The sequence below is a fragment of the Opisthocomus hoazin genome, chromosome 17 (assembly GCF_030867145.1).
Source record: "Opisthocomus hoazin isolate bOpiHoa1 chromosome 17, bOpiHoa1.hap1, whole genome shotgun sequence".
NCBI lineage: Eukaryota > Metazoa > Chordata > Aves > Opisthocomiformes > Opisthocomidae > Opisthocomus > Opisthocomus hoazin.
Genome location: NC_134430.1, coordinates 4,668,310 through 4,680,419, shown reverse-complemented (window position 1 = coordinate 4,680,419; position 12,110 = coordinate 4,668,310). Strand labels below are relative to the sequence as shown.

Sequence of the window (12,110 nt, the reverse complement as noted above, 5' to 3'; positions counted from 1 at the left end):
CCCGGCGCATCTGCGGATGCTCAAATGCCCGTGAGAAACCTGCTGCTCCCCGACCGGGGTGGGCAGGGGCACGGGGCGGGGGGGGGGCTCTTGGGGCGCAGAGCCCTGCTACCGGAGGGGACGAGCTGCCCTAATTAGCTTTGCTGTCATTAACCCTGCCTTCCCTGCGACGTGCAGACAGTGGGGAGCGGTGATGGGCGTCCCAGCTCCTCTTTGAGCCGTGGCTCTCGCTGCTGCTCCTCGGCGCAGGGGTCCTGGGCAGAGCCGGTGCCCCCCATGCCAGGAGAGGGGCCGGGGGGCAGGCAGACCCCCCCAAGCTCTGAGCAGGGCGGCAATAACAGCACAGGGCTGGATGTGGCCCCGCTGCGTGCTGGGCGCTGGACTGCTGCGAGGATGAGGATGGCCAGGACCCTCGGTGCTGCTCCCGCTAATGGGATGTGATGGGTGGGACGTGATGAGTGGGAGCAGTGCTGTCGCTGGGGGTTTTTTAGCTGGGGGGGGGGGGAACGGAGCGGGGAGAAGGCCCTGCCTGGAGTCGGGGACCTCAACCTGCTGCCCCTGCCCCGGGAGATGCCGTCCCGTCCCCTCCCCAGCATCAAACAGCCGCACCTCGTATCACAAATTACTTTTATTTCCCCCCCCCCCAGTTGTAAACAAGAAGCAGCAGCACCCCACCGAGGGGTCCCCATCCCACGGGGCCCCTTCACAGCCCTCCCCCCCCCAAATGTGCAAATCCAGCCCCAGTGCAAAGAAAGGCTTTGGTGGGGGGGGAGCCCTGGGTGCAGCGGGAGGGGGGCAGCACCCAGAGGACCCCGAAAGCGCTGGGTTTTGGGGTGCGGAGGCTCTGGCAGCCCCCTCTGCCCGAAGGCAGCGAGCACTAGAGGGCAGCAAGCCCCAGGGCTGGGCCGGCAGGAAAATCACATTAAATACTAATTTAAAAATAATAAATAAATGGATGGAGAAGGGATGAGATGAATGGGAGAAGGGGTTGGGTTTGGGTCCCTCCTCCTGCGTCAAGTGAGTCTTTCCCCCCCCCTTCCCCAAACGTACAAAATATGTTTTAACTCTCTGAGGTAAACAACGAGGCTTTAAAAAAAGCAAGAGGGGGGCGAACTTTGCCGGTATCGCCCCCCCTTAAAAAAATAAAGCATCATAAATAGTTTTAAAGAAAATATGAGGATCTCCCCCCCCACACCCCCCTTGCGTGCGCACACATAAATATAGATTATATCATGGATAAAAAATATGTTTTTCTCTCCTGTAAATTCAAAAAGTGGAAAAAATAGAGGAAGAGAAGGGGCTGTGCCCCAAAGGACGGGGCCGGGAAGAGCTGCGTGATTCTGACAGCTCCTGCGATGCGTCTCTGGGAATGACAAGGGGGGGGGAAAGAACTCCCCAACTGCCATCGGTGAGAGGCTGGGGAGGGGGGGCCGCGTCAGACGTCACTGGGGGAGCGGGAGCGGAAGGGCAGGGTGGAGGAGAAGCACCCGCAGCAGACGGCCCACAGCACTTTCTGGATCTCCTGGTTCCTGAAGGCGTAAATGACGGGGTTGATCATGGAGTTGTAGGTGGCGGGGAGCAGGGTGGCGTAGGTGTAGAGGGCCGGGTAGCTGTAATCCCCCAGGAGACAGTAAACGGCGAAGGGCAGCCAGCACGAAGCGAAGGTGCCCAGGATGACGGCCAAGGTGGCGACGCCTTTTCGGGTGGTGACGTAGTGGGAACTGGCCAGGAAATGTCTCTGGACGGCGATCTGGTGGGCGTGCCGGCAGACGATCTTACAGATCTGCACATAGAGCTGGAGCATCACCGCAAAGACCATGAAGAAGGAGACGGAGAGGATGACGAGGTGGTTCTTCGTCAGCGGCTTGACGACGCTGCAGGTGGAAGGCTCCTTCAGGCAGTTCCAGCCCATGATGGGCAGGAGCCCATAGCAGATGGCCGCTCCCCAGGTGAGGATCAACATGATGTAAGTCCTGGTGACCGTCCTCTCCGAGTAGTAGGTCAGGGCGTTGTAGAGGGACAGGTAGCGGTCGATGGTGATGGTCAGCAAGCTGCTGACGCTGGCGGTGAAGGAGGTGACCAGGAGCCCCATCGTCAGCAGGCTGACCGCCTCCGACGGGATGAAGTAGACGAAGGCAAAATGCAGGATCAACCCCAAGCCGGCCAGGAGGTCGGCCGTGGCCAAGCTGCCGATGAGGAGGAACATAGGAGCCCGGAAAGCTGGCGTGTAGAAGATGACCACCACCACGACGGCGTTCTCGCAGGAGATCACGGTCCCGGAGACGCAGAGCGCGACGTCCCACGGGTTCAAGGCGAGGGGCTGGACCACGGACTCCAGGTCCAAGGAGCCGCCGGTGCCGTTCCTGGCCACGACCCAGCCTTGCCGGCCTTCGCTGGCGCTGGGGGGCCCTGCCGCCATCACGCCGGCGGGGGCTGGCCTGCCGAAAGTGAGAGCGGCCCCCTCAGCACCCGCTGCCCGCGGTGGGGACCCACCGGAGCCCTCCTGGTGCCACCCAGCCAGGGGCGGCCCTGCCCCCCCCCAAAAGTTGTCTCCGGGAGGGGGGGGGGGCAGAGCTGTGTGTGGTGAGGGGGTGCTCGCTGTTTGCTCCGAGGGGATTTTTCTGGACGAGGCGGTTTGGTTTTAATTCTTTTGCAAGCAAAGAAAAATAAATATATGAATAAAGGGGGGGGGGGGGAACCCCGCTCAGCCCCCTCCTGCCTGCGGTAGCTGCTAGGGGGGAGGGTTGTGCATCGCAGGGGTTTCGTGGATAAATACAGGGGAGCAGGACCAGCCCTGGCTCCCCCCCCCCAAAGGGATTTGGGGCCAAACTGAAGGGATCCCAAGCATCAGGTGAAGGGGGTGGCCCCGCTCCCCCCCTGATCGGCACCCCGGCCCCCTCCCGTCGCCGCCGTGCGCCCCCCAACCGAGGGGATCCCCCCCCTCCCCTTGCCCTGGGGGTCTGCCCCTCCTGGGGCCACCCAGGCAGGCAGCACAGGGGGTGGGGGGGGGCACGGCTGCCCCTCGCCCTCCTTCCCAGAGGGCTTCCCCCCCCCGGAGCCCCCCGGAGCCCGCGTCCCCCCTCCCCGTGCCCGGCACTCACCTGCCGGGACCCTCGGCCCGGGCTGGGGCCCCGCTGCCATGGGCGCTGCCGAGTTATAGGGACCGAGCCCCGCGGGGGGGGTGCGGAGGGGATGGGGGGGGTGACTCACCGCCGCCCCCCCCCCCCAAAGCCCCGTTCGCCCCGCTGTGACGTCAATGGTGCGCCGGAGCCAATCAGCGCCCCGCGAGGCAGCGCGGGCGCGCGCGCGCCGCATAGTAATCGCGCTGGGGATGGAGCAGCCCATTCATAAAAAAACAGACACCCCCCCCCCACCCCCTCCCCCGCCCGCTCACCCCCCGGGGACACCCCCATCCCCCGCAGGGCCGTGCTGCAGGGGAGGGGGTGCCTGCTCCCGCCCCCCCCCCCATCGCAGAGGGTCTGGGGGGGTGGAGGCGGCGGCCCGGGGTGGTGGGGGGGGCGAAGCTGGGTCCTCCCCCGCACAGGCGGGGGTGCACGGACCCCCCCCCCTTCCCCAGCGGGTCCCCGCGGCCCCGCTTTCCCACGCGGGGCTGAATAATTCATCGGTGGGAGAAGCGGGAAGGCCCGGGGGGGCTGCGGGAAGGGCGGCTGGCGGGGAGCCCACCCCCGGCAGCGAGGAGGAGGAGGAGGAGGAGGAGGAGGAGGAGGAGGAGGAGGCGTGCGCACCCCCGGGACCCTGCCGGGACGCCGCCCCGCCCCGCTTCCTCGAAGCCCGCTGCGTTTCGGGCCTTCCCCGGTAACGTGTCCCGGCGGGGGGTGCGGGGGGGGCCGGGACCCCCCGGTGCCTCCGGGCTCGGTTCCCGCCGCCCGCTCGGCTCGGCCCGGCCCGGCCCGGCCCGGCGGGAGCTGTTCGCGGTGCTGAAGGCGGCGGAGCCGGGGGAGGGACCCGCCACCACCCCGGGAGGGGCGCGGGGCCAGCGGCCGGGGCTGGGGCCGGGGCAGCGTGCGGGGGTGCAGTGCGGGCACCGTGCGCAGTGACGCCGTGAGTAGGGCGGGAGCAGTGGGAGCAATGGGAGCAGTGGGAGCTGTGGGAGCTGTGCGTGTATCCCAGAATCACAGACTGGCAGGAGTTGGCAGGGCCCTCTGTGGGTCACCCACCCAAGCCCCTGCCCAAGCAGGGTCACCCAGAGCAGGCTGCACAGCACCGCGGCCAGGCGGGGCTGGAATATCTCCAGAGAAGGAGACTCCACAGCCCCTCTGGGCAGCCTGGGCCAGCTCTTTTTCCCATGAAAAGCTCAGAGGTAGGCATTTCTTCACAGAGAGCGGTAAGAGGATTCTCTTTGCTCTGCTCAGTAAATGGAGATTGAGGACAGTGCAGACCAAACACAGAACGTCGTTTTACCGGAGTCAAAACCAAGGCAAATGACGGCAAAAACCCCTCGCACGGATGTGCCAGCAACGCTCACTGGAGGGAGCGACAGGAGAAACTGGTTTGGCTCTGGGGGTTATAGCGTACAGTCCTGAGTGGGAGCAGTGGGTGCAGTGGGAGCAGTGGGTGCAGTGGGAGGAGCAGTGGATGCAGTGCATGCAGTGAGTGCAGTGGGCACAGCGCATGCAGTGGGAGCAGTTGGTAGCAGTGCGTGCAGTGGACACAGTGGTTGCAGTGGTTGCAGTGGGTGCAGCGCAGCACCACGTGCAGTGGGACCAGTGGGAGCAGTGGGCGCAGTGGTTGCAGTGGGCGCAGCATGTGCAGTGGTTGCAGTGCTTGCACTGTGTGCAGTGGTTGCAGTGTGTGCAGTGGGTGCCGTGGGTGCAGCACCCCGCTCCCCCAGCCCCACCCCCCCCCGGGCCCACCCCCGCCTTTCCCACGCCCGTACCTGCGCGGGCGGCGCGGGAGGGGGGGGGGCCACACACTCACCCCCTGCGCGGGGCCCCCCCACGCGCCGGGCCCCCCCGGGGGGGGCGGGACGAGGCGGGGCCGCCCCCCCCCTCCTCCCCCCCGCCGGGGCCGCCTCCCCCGGGCGCGCGCGTGCCCGCGGCCCCGCTCCGCGCTCCCGGGAGCTCCGCGCCGGCACCTCCCGCTGGGACCGGGCCGGGCCATGGCCCCGCTGCGCTGCGCGCTCCTCTGCGCGCTCCTGTGCGCGCAGGGCCCCGCTCCCGCCCGCGCAGGTACGGCCGGGGGGCGCGGGGGGGTCCGGGGGGGGGACACACACACGGGGGGAGTTGGCAGCTTTGGGGCAGCAGAACTTTATTTTGGGGAGGGGGGGGTCCTTGTGTTTTCGCGGGTTCCCCTCGGCCCCGGCCCCCGCGGGACCCCCTCGCCCGCGGTGGGGCCGGGAGACCCCCAAATCCTCCGGCTGGCCCCGGTTTGGGGGGAGAGGGCCCCCTCCTCCTGCTCCTCCCCTCGGGGCTGGGACCCCCAGGGCTGGGACCCCCAGGGCCGGGAGGGGTGCCCTGGACCGTTGTGGGAGAAGCGGGGCGCAGGGTCCGGCCTCCTCCCCGAAGAGCGGGGGGATCTCGTGGTCCGGGGGGGTTCCTGGGGGGGGGGAGCCGGGAGCGGAGCCGTCACCCTCCCGCCTGGGCTCCCTGCAACTCCGGGCATCGATTCTGCAAACCCCAGGCTCGCTTCTGCCCCCCTTCTCCCGTCCCCCCGCCGCTCACAGGAGACCTTTCCACCCTGGCTTGTCCCACCGGGACCCCCGCGTGTTCCCAGAGCACCCACTGCGAGGGGGCTGCCCTCAGCCGGCCCCGCAGCCCCCCTTTATTTCCCTCCCCCTCCCCACACCTGACGGCAGGAGCGGGAGTTGACAACGTTGGGCTCCAACGTCTGTTCCTGTGCCTGCCGCGATAAAAATAACCGAAATTATCAACCTGCCTGAAACCCTTGTGAACAGAGTCCCACTTTCCCATTGGTTCCCAGCAGGTCTCTAAATGATGGAGGGGGGGCCCCGGCGGCGTGCCCACCACGCCGTAGCCATGGCAACGGGTCCGCAGCATCCCATTCCCTGCCTGACGCCACCGGTCGCCCCTTTTGCTTTGGGGGGGCACTGGGAGAAGTAAAGGGGCTCTGGATTCAGGCAGGCGTGGCCAGGAGGACCCTAAAAGCTGGGGGGGGGGGGGGTGGAGCTGTGGACCCCAAATGGGGGTGGTGGGGTGGAAGCAAAGCACTGCCGGCAGCGATGGGGCGCAGCCAAGCGTGAGGCCGAGTCGATCCCTGCGTGGCCGAGACCCCTGGGGAGCCGGGCCAGGGGGGGTGCCAGCCCCCAACCCCCTCTTGCGAGCCCCGGGGGGTTTCGTTTGTCCCCTGAGAGCCCGGAAACCCGTCCAGGGTGGGGAATGGCTCCCGGCTCTTTCCCGGGATGGTGCAAACGCAGGCGTGGGGCGCAGCGAGGTGCAGGCTGCTCCCCGTTGCAGGCTCCCTCGCTGACAGTCATCGCTGTAAATTAATGATGAGCGGGGGGGGGTGGGGGGGGGGAAGATCTCGTGGCAGAGCAGCTCTGTGAACGCCCGAGTGACTCACTGCCATTGCTGGGGCGATGGGGAGCAGGGGGTCCTGCAGGATGGTCTCGGGGGGGGGGGCAGGGGGGTGATGCTGCTTAAATAACCCCCACCGGGCTGCCGGGAGCGGCCGGGCTGGTGCTGCTGCCTCGTCTCTTGAACCTCCACCGAAAGATCCCGGGCTGGCGTGGGCTTGCCCTGCGCTGCGACCCGCCGTGGGGTGAACCCTGGGTGGCTGTGGGTGCTGGGAGCTGGGGGGTGCAGGGTATCCCCTCTCCGGAGAGCTGGTGATGCTGCAAACACACCCGCAGCCTGCCGGGACGGGGCTGTTGGTGGGTTTGGTGCAGCGAGAGGTGCCTTCATCCCTCCCGCTGCATCACGAGAAATCCATCACGAGAAATCCTCCTCCGTGGAGCAGAGGGTCCAGCCCCGACCCTGGCTGACGGGGGGACGGGTGCTGGCCCCTGTCCTCACCCCTTTCCCTCGTCTTTGGCAGGAGAGTGCGGCGAGCTGAGGTCCTGCGAGACATGCACGGCCGGCACGGCCTCGCACAACGCCAGCGCCTGCGTCTGGGTGGGCTGCGGGACCCCCGAGGAGCCAGGTGAGGGGGGACAGCGAGGGGGTCCCACAGGCGAAGCTTGCCCCGCCTGCCACCAGCCTTCCCCAGTCCCCGCCACTGGGCTGGGGCCGTGCCGGGATGGCTCAACACCCTTGGGTGCTGGTCTCAGCTGCTTTCCGTGGTCAAGGTCCATCTGTCCCGACCCATCCCGTGGGGGGGGAGGCAGGGGATCCGTGCCAGCCCGGTGGGCAGCAGCACGGGGTTTGGGCACGTGCCACTCCTGGCCATGCCAAGCTTGGGGTAGCGCTGGGCACCCCCTGGCTCGCCCTCCGTGGAGGAGCGGGTGGAGCAGCACCGAGCGATGGAGCTGGGAGGAAGCCCAGACGCCATCAGCTGCGCTGGGTGCCCCCATGGGCTGGTTTGCTGGGGGGGGGGGTCCCTTGGGAAAACCCTGCTCCCCCTTCCCGCAGGGACGGGGAGCTGCGTGCGGAGCGGGACGGCGGCGCGGGAGACCTGTGCGCTCTACAACACCAGCACCCTGTGTCGAGGTAACCCCGCTCCCCCCACGACACAGGGTCCCCCAGCAGCCCCCCCGGACCCAGCAGCCTTCGGGACGGAGGTGCTGCCGTGGGTGCTGGGGCTGTGGGGATGAAATCCCACTCCTGGAACAGGGACACGGGGTGGGGGGTGCACAGCGATGTCCCTTGACGACCCTTTGCCCCCCCTTTCTCTCTGTCTGCGCCTCCGGCAGCGCTGACGTCCCCCACCGAAGAGCCTCCAGAGCCCCATAGCAAGGAGCCGGCGACGCAGTCCCCAGGTGAGCGGGTCTGGGGGGGGCGGGAGGTGGTGGGATGGGGGTCCGGGTGCCCCAGGGGACAGTGGCCAGAGGGATGGGACAAGCTGCTTCCCTCCGTGTTTCGCATCCCTGGGGAGGGGTGAGCAGAGCCACCCTTGGGGTTGCCCCTGTGGAGCTTCAACCTCGGCTGTGGCCCAGGAGGGGCCGGTGCCATCCCCGGGGTCACAGCTCGGTCCCTGTCCCCCCTCTCTGCCCCGAGCAACGCTGCCAGGGGCTGCAGCGATGCCAGGATGGGGCTGGGGGGGTCATAACACCCTGCGGCCCCCCCAGAACCAGCCCTGCTGCCATCCCTGCCGGGAAGTGCCGAATGGCCGGGTGGGAGCAGGGGCTGGGAGCGGAGAAGGAGCCTTTTCCAGGAAGGGGGAACTGGAGAGCACTGGGCTAATTACGGCGGGTAACTGGAGCCCGGAGCCCTCTGAATTATTGATCCCACCGGGATCCTTTCACCGCCGGCTCCTCTCCCGTGCGGTGCTGGCTGCTCTGGCGTGGGAAGGGGCCGAGCCCATCCCTGCATCCGCGTGTTGATGGGGACATCCCCGCCCCGTGCAGAGGCTGCGGACCCCAATCCCCTCTCCTTGGTGGGGGCATCAGTACCCCAGGGATGCCGACAGCACCCATAACCCCCCCCCAACCCGTTTTCCGCCTGCCATTAGGGACCACCACCACCAGCGCCCCGTTGACGGGCAGCCCCGAGTCCCACCCGCCCGGCTTTGACACAGCCAGCTTCATCGGCGGCATCGTGCTGGTGCTCAGCGTCCAAGCCGTGGTCTTCTTCATCATCAAGTTCATCAAGTCGAAGGACAGCACCTACCAAACGCTGTAAGGCTCCCGCGCCCCCGGCCGGGATGGAGGGGGGGGCACCCGTGCCGGCTCGTGCCTGGGCCAAGCCCACCCTTGAAGCCGAAACTGGGGGTCAGCCCCGGCGCGGGGGGGTCCGTGGCCCGTCTGGCCGTGTCCTGTCTCGCCGCTGAGTGTTGTCTCCCATGGCTGGCTGTGCCGGTCCGTCATCGCCCGGCGGGGGGAGGATTTGGGGGAATGGAGGGGCTCGTCCCCCCCGCCTGGCCCCTCGCCAGTGTCCGGCTGTCCTGCCACCGCCTCTGTCTGTCGCTGCCTGGCCGGGTCCTGGCTCTGGGGACTGTGGGACCCCCAGATCCATCCCCCTGAGCTGAGCCAAGGGGGGGGGACCATTGCTCTCCTCCCCTCTCGCCTGGTGCCGTGGGGCTCGCCGTGTCTAACGTGGGGGGGGCCGTGCCCCTTCTCTCTTTCCTTGCACGCTGCCAGAGAGGACAACCAGTAGGTGCCGGCGGCGATGGGGAGGGGGCTGCCCCTCTGCACCCCCAGACCTTCACCCTGCCCTCGGCCCTGCTTGGGTGGGGGTGGTGTGGTCCCTCTCTCCTGGTTTGCATCGGGGGGGTCCCCCCGGCTGGTTTGCTGTTTTCCTGGGAATCCTTAGTGGTGGCAGGGAAGGGGGTGTCCCCCCTCGCCCCCCGTTCATGCACGGAGCTGCTGGCGGGATGCAGCTGATGCAAGACCCCTTGGTGCGTCCGTGCCCCTTCTGCCACCCGGGCGAGGTGTCCCCGGCCCCCCCCGAGCCGGCGGTGGCAGGGGGCAGCCCCCCCCTCCCCTAAGCACCCTGGGCAGGGTGAGAGCTGCAGGGCCCAGTTTGGTCCCAGTTAGAGAGTGCCCGGCAGCCCGCTTCCCCACCCTGGGCACCCCCTGCTCCCCCCACTGCACCCCCTGCCCCATTGCCTCCCCACAGCCTTGGGGCTCAGTGAGGGGGGGCTTTGGGGCCCCCACTTTCCCCGGTGGGCTCTCAGGTGCTTTTCCCTTCAGCATTTTGGCTGGAGCACCCCCGCTCCGACCCCCCCCCAGCTGCTGCCCACCCCGGCCCCCCCAGCCCCTCCATCCCTGCTGGAGCAGAGCCAGGGCCTTGCTGTGTGCTTTTGCTGTGCCTCTGTGTTGCTGGGGGGGGGTCCCCAGCCCCCCCCCCCTTCTGTGTGCTGTTTTGGGGAGGGGGGTGTGTGCTGTGTGCCGTGGGGTGAGACTTGTAGCTCGGGCTGCCCCCATTAAACTCTGCGAGGTGGTGTCTGTGTCGTGTCCGGGGAGGGGGGGGGGTCGTGTAGCTGGGGGGGGGTCCAGGGGGGGGGAACGGCTGCAGAAAGCCTGTGCCCCCCATCCCTCCCCCGCGGTAGCTCCCACCCAGTTCCCAGGTGCGGGGCCGACCCTTCCCCATGGCATTGCCACCGGCATGGGCGGGGCGGGGTGGGCACTGGGGCACCCCCCCCTCCCCGTCCCCTGCTCCCTGGGGTTGCGGGGGGGCTGGACCCCCTCAGGGCGAAGCCGCCCGGGGTCCTTTCTGCTACACGCTCTTCTCTGTCCGCCGCACCAGGATCTGAGGCTGGGGAGATGCTGCCCTCGTCCCCCCCCAGGGAAGGCAGAGAAGAGGCCAGTGCTGCCAGCGTCCCTGCCCGCTGCCGGACCGTGTCCCCCCCCCCGGCCACATCACAACTATGCAAAGGTGGCTCTGCCCCGGGCTGCCCTCTCTGCCCCTGGGGGGGGACCAGGGTGGGACACGTCCCCCGACCCCGACCCCTGTCCCCAGCACGTCTGGGGATGCTGGGGGGAGGGGTTTGCACCCAGTGTGGCCGCGGTCGCACCTACGTGGGGGTCCCATCCTGCCCTGAATCCCAGCCTTGGGCTCCCCCCGCCATGCTTGCCAGGAGTCTGGGGGTCCCAGGGCACTCCGGGGCGTCAGGGGACACGTGGCCGCAGCCAAGCCCCCAGCCCCACGCTGCACAGGGTCTGGGCCGGCGTGGGGGGGGCAGAGACCCAATAAAGGATTTTCCTCTTATTTCTGGTGTCCGTGTTGTGCTCACCCGTCACCCCGGAGCCCGGGCGGTGGGTGCTGCTGCAGGAGATTTTGGTTGCAAACCCCACACCTGCAGCTGGGACGTGGCTGTGTCCTGCCCACAGGTTGGTGCTGGTGGGTGGTTCCCAGTGAGCCCAGTCCTCCCAGTGACCAGGGCAGGGAAACCAGTGTGGAGAGGGGTGATGCTATGCTGGAGGGTGGAGCGACAGGACATAGGTCCCCTTCCGTCCCGGGGGTGTCACCCCATGGTGTCCCCATCCGTGGGGCACATCCCTTTGCCTGGCCCCGGGGGGCTGCAGCGGGGGGGGGGCTGAGGCTGGAGGAACTGGGGGGAGCGCTGGGCTGGGCTCCCCAGCTGCGGACGAGCCGAGATGGGGTTCAGGGCTGGGGGGCGGGTCCTCTGCGGCCGCATCCGGCCCCGCTAAGGCTGGGCACCCCACGGGTGGCGATGGGGAGGGGGGACGCGTTCCTCCCCGCGGCGGCAGCAGGCCCGGGCAGGGTGGGTGCCGCAGCCCCGGCACCCCCGGCTCTGCCTGCCCCGAAGCGGCGGCGGGGCCGAGCGGCAGCAGGCCCGGGCAGGCAGGGCTCCGTGTCCCGCTCCGCAGCCCCGCTCCTCCCTCCGCCCCGGGCTGGCCGGCCCGGCCGTGGGAACGACGCTGGGACTGCTGCTCCGCCTGTGCGGTGGCTTCTCTGCCTGTGCGGTGGCTTGTCACCTTGCGTGGTGGTTGACTAACTCTGCAGTGGCTTCTCTGCCTGTACAGCAGCTGCTCTGCCTGTATGGTGACTTCTCTGCCTGTGCGGTGGCTTGTCTGCCTGTATGGTGGTTTGTCACCTTGTGTGGTGGTTGTCTGCCTGTACAGTGGCTTCTCTGCCTGTACAGCAGCTGCTCTGCCTGTATGGTGGCTTGTCACCTTGCATGGTGGTTTCTCTGCCTGTACAGCAGCTGCTCTGCCTGTACAGTGGCTTCTCTGCCTGTACGGTGGCTTCTCTGACTGCACGGTGACTTGTCTGCCTGTATAGTGGCTTGTCACCTTGTGTGGTGGTTGTCCGCCTGTAAAGTGGCTTCTCTGCCTGTAGGGTGGCTTGTCGCTTTGCGTGGTGGTTGTCTGCCTCTACAGTGGCTTCTCTACCTGTACAGCAGCTGCTCTGCCTGTGTGGTGACTTCTCTGCCTGTGTAGTGGCTTGTCACCTTGCGTGGTGGTTGTCTAACTGCACAGTGGCTTCTCTGCCTGTACAGTGGCTTCACAGAATCACAGACTGTTCGGGGCTGGCAGGGCCCTCTGTGGGTCACCCAGCCCAGCCCCCTGC

The 12,110-nt window shown here is 68.0% G+C and overlaps 2 protein-coding genes across 2 annotated transcripts; one reads left to right on the top strand and one right to left on the bottom strand.

Moving 5' to 3' along the window:
- Positions 1-642: 642 nt before the first annotated feature.
- Positions 643-3,176, bottom strand: GPR3 (G protein-coupled receptor 3). The gene is made up of 2 exons (XM_075438106.1): positions 3,102-3,176; positions 643-2,438 (listed from the first exon to the last, which is right to left on the bottom strand). Exon 2 carries the CDS (start codon positions 2,417-2,419, stop codon positions 1,436-1,438), a length of 984 nt encoding a protein of 327 aa, XP_075294221.1. The 5' UTR covers positions 2,420-2,438; positions 3,102-3,176; the 3' UTR covers positions 643-1,435.
- A 1,884-nt stretch (positions 3,177-5,060) lies between these two features.
- Positions 5,061-10,316, top strand: CD164L2 (CD164 molecule like 2). Its single transcript, XM_075438107.1, has 6 exons — positions 5,061-5,189; positions 7,015-7,119; positions 7,548-7,625; positions 7,829-7,894; positions 8,587-8,752; positions 9,215-10,316. The coding sequence occupies exons 1-6, from the start codon at positions 5,120-5,122 to the stop codon at positions 9,228-9,230; spliced, it is 501 nt and encodes a 166-aa protein (XP_075294222.1). The 5' UTR covers positions 5,061-5,119; the 3' UTR covers positions 9,231-10,316.
- Positions 10,317-12,110: the final 1,794 nt, after the last annotated feature.